At 39.7% G+C, this 11,031-nt stretch overlaps 1 protein-coding gene across 1 annotated transcript in view; it reads left to right on the top strand.

Annotated features, from left to right (window-relative positions):
- Window positions 1–1,027, top strand: part of LOC108574852 — a 2,294-nt gene extending 1,267 nt beyond the window's left edge. Inside the window, exons 4-6 of the mRNA XM_017937497.1 lie at window positions 8–358; window positions 565–697; window positions 781–1,027. Coding sequence (XP_017792986.1) covers window positions 8–358; window positions 565–697; window positions 781–1,003 — 707 coding nt within the window. The 3' untranslated portion in view covers window positions 1,004–1,027. The remainder of the gene's footprint in view (window positions 1–7; window positions 359–564; window positions 698–780) is intronic.
- The last annotated feature ends 10,004 nt before the right edge of the window (window positions 1,028–11,031 follow it).

The raw sequence follows: 11,031 nt of genomic DNA, 5'->3' as shown, positions 1-11,031 counted from the left end.
GGATCGGTGACCCCAATGAAGGGGAACCGCTATCTCCGGTACGAGGAGGACATGGCCGATCGTTTGGAGAGAAACCTCGATCAAATCGGTGGCGGTAACCTGTTGCGAAGGGGTCTGCAAGAGGAACGGAATCTCGATCAGATAGGCGGTGGAAATCTGCTTCGTGAAGTAGACGCGGAAAGATTGAATGAACGGAACTTGGACCAGATCGGTGGTGGAAATTTGGTGCGAGGGCTGGACGGTGTAATGGCTGCAGCGGATCACTTTCGCAGGAACTTGGATCAAATAGGTGGAGGGAATCTGGTGCGAAGCTTGTCCGAGATCCATCGGGAGATGGATTCGCCGCGTTTGAGGGATGGCAAACCGTAACCTGAACCTTTCGACCTAACGTAGAGACCTTTTAGAATTACTCCGTTTGTATCGCCTGCACGAACAGCGAATAAAGACTGAGCATATTCTTGCAACGTTCTTGTTTTTCTTCTTTTCCTCTTCCTGCTTCTCCTTCCATTTTTCTCGATCTCTCGTTCAAACCTATCTCACCCCTGCTCTAATTATCTTTTATAGGTCAAGATATAAAGGATGTCGCTGCCGGTGACCGACGAATTCGTCCATCAGCGCGGATTCGTTACGCTCGTCGCGGTATCGATTTCCCGCTCTTCGTCGAAGACGCATCATCGGACGATTCATTGACAGTCAGGTAAGTAGCAGCCATGCGTCGCTCTTTTCTTTCTCACTCGGTGGAACACCGGTTATGCATGGAGTTCGGTTTGTTTACAGCAGCAACAGCAACAGCTTGGCCGAACTCTCACCTGCTGATAGAGTGTTGTTCGAACAATTCGTCAAGCGAAACATCGACGAAATTGACCGTACAGCGTTCGACAACTTCTTCAAGCGAAAGCTCGACGAGATAGATCGCGTCGATTGGAACGGATTCGTTAAGAGATTCGCCCACTACCTGACTACAACCGGGACCTGGTCGAACCGTCCAAAGAGTCGCGGCTAAAGGAAGACGCGCCCCCCTCCCCTCCCCCCGCCTCCTCGGACAATGACAATGAGTAACACACGGTGCGGCAACCGTGAACGACTAGAAAGAATAAATTAAGATTTATTTCGATTCACCGAGAAGACGAACCTCCGGCGTCGTGATTACTCGCGCACGACCGTCGATTTTAGTTTTTTGCCCTACGGCGGCGGTTGCGCTTTCTCGCGGATTGCACGCGAAAAACTTTGACAGGGGAATACGCGGAGAAGCAGCAGCCTCCTGATTGATATCCTCTCGTACCGCCGGCGATTCCTTCGAACTTGCAACTCCTTTCTGCTCGTGTTTTTCCCTCCCAGCCGCCGAGGCGATGATCCTTTCGATCTCCTCGGTCACGTTCATAGGTGTCTCGATCCTGACGCTCTCCCTGTTCCGATCCATGCGCACCAGCTGTCGATTCGTCCGAAATATAATTGGTACATCTATCGAAGCATGAAACAGCAAAAAAATGATACCTCGATCACATTTTCCTCGAGGTTCACGAATCGTTCCAACACCGTTCCCAACTTAACGCTTTGCATGGTCAATCGATCGGTAACTCGCAGTTCCTTTCCAACATCCTCTTTGATCTGTAATTCCGCGGAAACATTCATTCGTTTACATCTGTTATTATGCTTTAGAAAGCGACACGTTGTTGCATACCTGATCTATTCCTTTAGTCACATGTTCGCCGATATAACGGAGGTTGTCGCGCGCCCGACAGACCTGTTAACAAACAAAAAACTACCGTGGAATTGGTTCGCGTTCGCGCGATCCATCGATCGCCGATCGGGTATACGTTACGATCGTGGCAAACTCTCTCATCTCTGTCATGATCTTGCGTCGTTGTCTCGTGGCTGCTAGAAACTAAACGAATATCATTGTTATATGTTTTTCCTTTTCCATCAGCTTAAATAACTTACGCGTTGGCAAATATAGAATAATATCGCTATGTTCGCGACCATTGGGATCGCGTTGCCGAGTAATTGCTCCATGAGTTACATCATTCAACGCGCGAACGATCACTACGACCAACAGAATTACACCATTTGCACCGTTTCGCCGAATTGCTGCTTAATCGGCCAGTACCATGAATAATTTCCATCGTTTTCTATGCAACACATCTCTCGATACACAATAAACTTCGTCAACGAAACAAAGGAACCGTTAAAAGGCAACTTCGTGGAATGGACGCGAGCCAACTTCCTTCCTTTCTCGTTGGATAATCGTTGTATATAAGCGTGACAGCAGAAGAAAACACAATTCCGCGGCCATTCGCAAACGGTAAGACGAATTCAACTTGAATTTTATTATACCATTTCGAAGTGTAAGTCGCGTAAAGTAATCCACGAGGAAAACATACGTTTCACAAGCTTATCGACCCGCTTGTAATCGCTCCTATGTATCGTTTTTTCTCTTTCCCATTTTTAACACTCCCTTGGGTACTTTTTATGATAACACTTTGGTTCTTCCGATGTCACGAATATGCTGTATTGATCGAGAAACCAATAAAGCATTCGTTGAACGCGATATCTGTATTCCCTTTATATCACTTGTTACGACATACAGTCCTACGATTCATTTTCCATAATGGACGTCCGTGGAATTTTCAAAGATTCCCGGAACCTATAACTTTTCACACATGTGCGGACGATTCCACGTCAAATCGCACAGAATTGCGGTTATAGTCCACGATTCTTTACAAACCCGCAGGATTTGTTGATACTCTTAAGAAACTAAACGGTGTAAAATATTAGCTTTCTATTTCGAACGGCTTTTAAACTGTTTAATGTTAAAGTCATGGAAAATCAGACGAAATCAGCCAACATGTCAGCACTTAAACCGTAATATTTCGATTTGGTTTAAAGATAATGCATTCCTGTTAGCCTCATTTCAAAGATAAAGAAACGCTCGTTTGTTAAGTCCGCATATAAAGATATTGTCTAGATATTATTAGGGTCTAGAAATGGGAGATATAAATGTGGCGTCTCGTTGTTATAGACGCCAATAGTTATAGAATAAGGCTATTGCATTTACTCTTAAATATGTCTTCGCTGATAGTTAGCTAATCACGATAGGAGAAAGGACCGAAAGTATCGTCAAGAGAATCATCAGAAATGAAATATTATCAGATTAGCTGCTTTTTAATTTTCAACATAATTTTCACTTTTAGTAATAATTATTGTAAATTAGAGCATTTGTAAGAATAATACCAGACTCTCAACTTATGATGCTATTTTATTCAATGTATGTATGGGTTGACAATTGTCTGTGAGAAAATCCGTCCTGAAGACGGTGAAGCAAGCCACTTGAGGCCAGGCCCAGCACACACGGTGGGGGTGACTCGCCCCTTTGGGTTTTACCCGGGCCTGCTTCGCGGGGGAGATGAACAAGGGATCGGCAGGACGACGCACAGTGGTGCAATTTCACGAAAAGCTGGCCATAATTCATAAGTTCATTTGATTTTCCTAAAAATTGGCATTCTTATGTTTCTGGAGTTGCTAAATTCGAATATCTTATCAAAAATGCAAAATTCAAAATAAAGGGACTAATATTACTGGTGTAAACGTTGTTTTTAAGTTAATTTTTTCGAAAATTGACTATTTTCCGATTTGCCTTTACGTATATCACGATATAACATATACAACAATCAATCATTGGCTACTAGAGTGCAAGTTCCGTTTAAATCATTGAAACAGCAGATTTTTCGGAAGTGGTCTTCCTGTATTGAACTGACCGCTCCAAGCCGAAACTTTTTCAAGTTATAATCTTGGACCCATTATTAAATAAGACTGTATTAGTGTTTTAGATAAATTTTTTATTTCATATTAAATTTTTTACATATTATTAACCTTTGTACAGATATCGTCATTACGCTCTGGTGGGACAGACTGTAGATACTCCTACTTGACACTTTAAATTTAAATATCTTAAAAAGGCACAAATTTTCTCAATTGGATATAGTACCTGACATGTAACTTTATATCAAGAAACTTGTCACTGCGCGAATTTCGATGACTAACACTTTCAGTTTCCTTCCGTTTTATTAAAACATGACTAATATTTCTGATATATTGAGAAGAGAATTACAAGGGTAAAATCAAAGATATTTTACTTTGTTTTTGTGGAAAGTTTATGTTTATAGTACCTACTTTAATGAGAAAATGTTTTACATATGAATATTTTAAAGGTAAACTTTCCCTAACACATTAAACATGCTCCAATTTTCAAGACATTACGGTGCATAAAAATTCGTCAACTTTGACGGCCTATATGTCAGTAACCAATCAATATATTTAAACAATTCAAGCGGCATTAGATACACTGATGTATATACAACAAATGTGGTATAGTAGCAAAAAGCTGCTGTATACTTCGAAAATTGAATTTTGGCCAACTTTTCGTGAAATGGCACCACTGTGCGACGTGTCCTGACTCTTCTCTCTTCGCAGGTCTGTCGAACGCGTACTTGTTGCGAACAACGCTCAAACAACGTGGATATAGTCTTTTTATAAAATACACTGTTGCGAGAACGTAGAAACGTTTAATTAATTTTACGCCTGCCCTACTTCGGCTCAGAGTATTTCTGACATGTCTATTAATATCAAGGTTAAAATTCTCTTCGCGTCTGCTCTATCGTACGTTCAGACAATAAGTGACCTCCTCTGTCGGTTTTTCGGAGTCTCTACCGACGTTACCGAATAACTGGGCTCTGGGTATTATCACAAGGCCCTGTCATAAAACTGTCTGCGGGGCCTGAACTCTGTCCTGTCCCACACGTGGTTTTCCTTTGTTTCGGGTATCCTTCGGCCTTTTATATTCTATCCTTGTCTAACACATTGTTAGGGATTGGGTTTATGACATGGACGCCTGTTTACGCTATTTTTGAATGCGCCCCTTTTTTTTCTTCGCGTTAATTAATTTTTCTTTCAAATTGGCCACGAAGCCCAGGAAGCGTTTTATGGCTGCAGAAAAATAAATTTTCTGCGGGCCATATACCTTCCCGGTGCCCACTCGTGAACATTCAATAGACATAGACATGTCATAAAACCTTTCGCGTCTCCCTAACCGCCCAAAGTCCCGTTACGTGCGGGCTACCCCTTGGGCCTCACTCCCCCGCCATCGCGACATACCGCCACCCTGCCAACTTGGAAATTCCAGGGTAGGCGGCATGCTCGCCGGCCAGGGAGGATCGTCCAAGGGGGTAGACCCGTTCCCATTGGCGGAGACCACCACCTTAAACCTTTTTATAAATAAGCGCACCAACGCGGCGCACATAAACTACCACTCTTCAAAATAAAGTCTTTTTCTTTTAACATAATAAAATACGTGCAACCTCACCACACCACGACTTCATACCAACAAACAACCCGCACCACGAACCAGCGACAATCCTGCGCCACCACTCTCGAACATACCGCTTGTTCGAAGCGCACGACGCAACACACATCATGACCCGAAAGTAGGATGGGTGCAAAATTATTTAACCGCTTCTATATTCTCGCAATGTATATTCCTACACAGACTGTGCTCGCGTTATCTAAAGCTGCGTCCCCATAGCGTCGGCATTTGCCGATCGGCTTTGTTGCTATTTGTGATAGGTATATACATTTCATCGGCAGCGTAGTGAATTGACATCTACCTCGTCAATACAATAAAATTTTCGGTGGCGATGAAACGATAATGGCTGCAGCAGCATTTATAGTAATTGCAAGAAACAAAGAAAACAATTGAAAAACGAAGATCTTTTTTCAATTTTATCATATCTACTAATTTTAAATCTTTTGCATTCGACCACGCTCTCTCCGTCATGTTTCCGTATGTTGATCGCATTCAATAGCTCAATAAAATCTGACTGTGCTGTCGAATATGCTCCTCCATACGCATCTTTTCTTCGCATTTTTTATGATATTTACCGACCTCAGTCGGAAACTCGATCGGCTTTTCAAGCCCATGCGGCACAAGCCGAAACTCATGCTCACACTTGGTTGGCATTGCCGATGCAGTGAGGACGCGGCTTAAGCGTCATTCGCCAAAAAGTACGCGTTCTATTGTCTCGTGAAGAGTGAGAACGCGTCGTCCTGCCGATCCTTGTTCACTTCCTACGCGAAGCAGGTCTGGGAAAAACTCATAGGGGCGATGTTAGATTTATCAGTCAGCTAGATATAATAAAAATTAATCTAAGGCCTTACTAGGAAGTATACATTACTTTTGTATACGTTCGGAGAAATCCGTTTAGCCTTACCACTGTCGAATCCTCATCCCTTAGTCCCTCGACTCCCATACATACCGATCCTTTTCCCAGGTACAGTTTCGACAACTACCTGCGCGTTTTCCACTTTCCCACCGAATTCCTGTCCTATCTCCGGCAGATCCTCAAACTGATGCACTCTACCCATTTCTTTTGTACCGACACCTTAAGTTCATTACCGAACCATTGTCCCTGCAATTCTTCTCCCATACCATCGAACCCTCAATCCTAACGAGTCCTGATCATTATCCTTACACATTCCTGGTCCTTACCTAACGAACGCATTCCTAAATTCCCCCACCCGCAACTCCCAAAAACCCCAATATAAAAGCAGCCTCGAAAAAGGACGGGGGACAGTCAGTGTTGCATAACAAGGAAGTTTAGACCTTGCAGTTTATATCCGTAAAACCAACAGTGTAAAATAAAAGAAAAAACTTAATTACAAATAAAGATAATTTCTAAAATCCACCGTCTAAAGCGAACCGACGACACCACCTCAAGTAAAGGTCTACTAAAGATCTAAATGTTTATGATACGTGACAAAAGGCCCTTCGGTCCCAAGCGGGGTTGTAGACAATATTAGGGCGTTGCGTAGGAGCATTTTCAGTCCATAGACAGTGCTCTTACCATCAAGTAGAAAAGCGAACCTTCCTTGTGTCTAATAAAAGTTTATAGTTTAAAATAAGGATTATTAATTATTTAACAACCAATAACTCCCATAATCCAATAGGCGAGTCACCCCCGCCGTATGAGCTGGGCCTGGCCTCATATATGAGCCGTTCAGTGCACAAATCGATTAACTCCACTTTTTGAAAAATCTTAAATTTAAGTGTCAAAGCACTTGGTATAGTCATAACTTTTTATATTTATAATAATTTTCCTGAATGATGAAGATTAACACCATTAAATGACAAAATTTTTTTGGCCATTGAATAATAAGTAATTTATTTCAGAGGCCATTTTGATTAACTCCATACTCTAATGTAAATCGTTTCAATAACGCAATTCAGTTTGGCCAGAAACTGAAGGATCTCGTGGATCTCAAGAAATTTCGTCATGTCTAATAAAGTATATAAAGACTTATGCTGCAAACTTTGAAAAAATAATAACATATTCAGATTCCTGTACCGGGCAAAATAGAAATATTAAAACTGTCTTAAGTTTATTGAAACTTCTTCAAATTACGGAAATAAGAGCTGAGTCAATTGAAATGAAATTTTTGGTAAGTGGACACAGCTATTTGCCTAATGACTCAGATTTTGCCGTTATTGAGTCACGTGCAAAAAAAGTTCAAAACATTTTTTCACCAGATGATTGGTACAATATAATCAAAACTTGTAAAAAGAAACCGCCATTTAATGTTATCCAAATGACCCACCAAGATTTTTTTTCAACAAAACCTTTAGAAAATGCAATCATTAACAGAAAAGTAACCGTCACAGGGTTTCCAGTAAATTGGCTCAAAATACGCTGGATAAAGTTAGAAAGGTCCAAACCCTACCTCATACAATTCAAATGTGATTATAATGAAGATGCAGAATTTAATGTCATTAATATTAGGAAATCTGTAGTAGGTAGACCAAAAAGTTTCAAAAATGTAGATCAGCCTTTATTATATCCTAAAGGTAGATCTGTGACAAGGGAAAAAAGGAAAGATATCATGGGACTGCTAAAATTCATTCCTCCTGTTAACCATGATTATTATAAAAACTTGACAACAATATACTGTTAGATGAAAGCTATATCTGTATTTGTGCATTCTACAATATATATTTGAATTTATATTATAAAGGGAATTTTAAAAAACAATGTACATTATTTCGTCGCATTTCTCGACTTCTCATTTTATGGAATTAATCGATTTGTGCACTGAACGGCTCATATGTAGCTTGCTTCACCGCCTTCGGAACGGATGTTCTTACATTTCTAAGAATGGTTTTAATTTTGTTGTACGCACCCTTTTTCATTATGAAAATTGTAAATAAATTTTTGTTTTGCAAAAACAAACCCCTATTCTCGTTCCTAAAAATCTGAAAAAAATACATGTCGTTTGTTGAATGTTTCTCGATAAACATACCAAATTTTATTAGTTTCATTTCATAATTATAGTCAGGATGGCGCTTCAAAGATAATCGGGTGTGGTACAGTGGCAGATTTCACCGAAATCCTGGCCAAAAGTCAACAAATTTTTTCAGAGTTTTAAAAATTTATGTATTGCATTTCATTTATGCATTATCACTACATGATTTTTCACTAATACCAGCTTTCCATTGTTCAATTATCTTGGAGATATGCGATCTCAAATCGTTAGTTTTAGAATGTGATATTTTCATACCAGAATTGAAAGTAACTTTATGGTTTAGTATTGAACTATAATTCTTTTCTTTCAGTGTTGGTAGCTATCTGACATGCTCTAAGTTATTGTATATTCTGGTTTTATTGCTTTATTTCATTTTTTACAGCTGTAATAGAGGAGAATATAAGATCTATACATTTTTTTCCTTCTACTAGGGAAATAGTCACGGAATAAACGAGGTCAAGTAGCCATTCATGTTTTAACATAATCTTTGAGGGTTCCTGAAGAAGGACCCGTTGCACTTTCTTGCGATATTTTGAGTTATTGTTATTTCTTTGCCGTCCGCACCGCGTATGGGTTGGCACATGAATGGCATAGAATTAGAATATCGTGTTTTGCTTGATTAATGTGCCTAATTTTGTACCTAAATAGCCCTGTTTATTTAATAGGTAGTATATTTACAGCATAGGATTAGAATACGAAACAGGCAGAATACATTAATTTTCATTTACTCAGCGACAACAATAGACAGAGACGCACGCTTAATAAATATTAGGAACAACTAAAATAGGAAGTATTTGACATTTTTATACACAATATTTAACATTAAAAGAATACATTATCATTTTAAAGTCATATTACTGCAATTTAATAGGATAATCTCTCCTGAAGAGAAAATTGAAGCAGAATATAATTAGTTAATATTCTATAATAAATATTAAGAAACAATTAAAATAGGATGTATTTTACATTCTTATGCTTGCAAGTATTTATCATCAGTTCTATATTAAGTCAAAATTGTTTTTATACTCAATATTTAACGTTAAATAAGTACATTATCATTTTGAAGTCATATTATGGCAATTTAGTACGATAATTTTTCTTAAATTTAGAAATATGACTTTTGGCCAGGATTTCGGTGAAATCTGCCACTGTGTGTCGTCCCGATGCGCCGCATGATCAGCAATTGCATCAAGAACAGATCGAGAACGGCACGTTATTGTGTATCGGGCCTAATTATTATCTTTATGGTATTGAAAAATGAAGTTTATTGCGAGTAACCAACGACCCTCAAGGATATGCGAGAACGTATCCCTACTGCATTCTCTTATTATTCGATTACACAACTGCATTGACTGTAACGACAGTTTAAACATCGTTTGGAATAAAACTTATTTTACTAATATCACAATAATTTTTAACTTATACCATATTTGGTATAATTATTGAAACTGGGGAAATAATACTGTGCATCCCATTTAAAATACTGAAGGTGACCTTTATATCACAATAAACATGTAACATAGTAACAAACAACCTATTACGTTATATGTATGTATATCCTCCTGGATACCGCGCAACTTTTGTTCAAAACATTTCTTGGTATAGCAAATAATTTACGAGTTATTTTTAATCGTCATGTTAGGAGATTCACCCTGTATGTATTACTTACCTGGATCCAAGCTTTTTTGCGCAGAAATTTACAGTCTTTACTTTCGCACTTGCGTGGAACGGAATTAAGGGGTGATTCTCGTGTAACAGCAGTAAAATTGAACGATCCTTTCATTCTTTTTTCTTTTAGAAAATTATTAACAATATAAGATTATTATTTTGCGGGTACAGAGATATATTCATACACTACACACGCAATTTCTTTTGTTTACTTTTTTTCATTGTTATATCAAATTGTATGCAATTGTTTTTATTCTCTTCGACGATGAAACCGTTGTTGGCGGTCAATGTAGCAATTCTTACATTTGTCAGAATTTCAAAATTAAAAAAGTTTCTTAAAGTTAGATAGTTTGTGCTGGAACTATAGCTATTTCAAACAAAAATTATGAAAAATTAGACAAGTTGTACGATGTTACGTACGCAGCATAGCCGACACGGCGGCGCCGAATGTTTAGTCTATCTTGCATCCCCTGGAAAGACATTGAGATAGGGCAAACAAGCGCATTCCGTTCCTAGGAAAAGCTAGCGTCCTCTCCACCAATACCCACACTTTTTGGGGTACATAAGGGCCTGATTTTTTACGCTCTGGGGATCAGTCTTTCACATTCTCTCTACGGATTCTGCTTCGTGCCTACGCTGGGAGCACTTCTACAGCACAGGAGCTAGGTACAGTAAAGATTCGGTAAGAGTTCCAAATTCGGGACCGCTGTGGAACAGCTACGAAAAAGGTAGTAGGTTTCTCAAACTCTTTGTATTTTACCGACACCGACGGACGCAGAAAGAGACAGCAGACAAAGAAGAGAAAGGTATTGAAAGTTGAGCCAGTCCTAAAATATCAAACACCCTTCTTTTTTTTCTCCTCACGTGGGGGAAATCCTCATGGACACCCGCCCCCTGGGGAGCCGCGCCCGGTGCCGCCCATCTCGGGACCGCTATCCGGGGGAGCCTGATTCCACTCCCTGACTCTCCACGTTCTCGGGGCATTCCGCCGCTGTGGGGGAGTTTACACTCCCC

Source organism: Habropoda laboriosa, unplaced genomic scaffold (assembly GCF_001263275.1).
Source record: "Habropoda laboriosa isolate 0110345459 unplaced genomic scaffold, ASM126327v1 scaffold210, whole genome shotgun sequence".
NCBI lineage: Eukaryota > Metazoa > Arthropoda > Insecta > Hymenoptera > Apidae > Habropoda > Habropoda laboriosa.
This window is presented reverse-complemented; position numbering and strand designations above follow the sequence as displayed.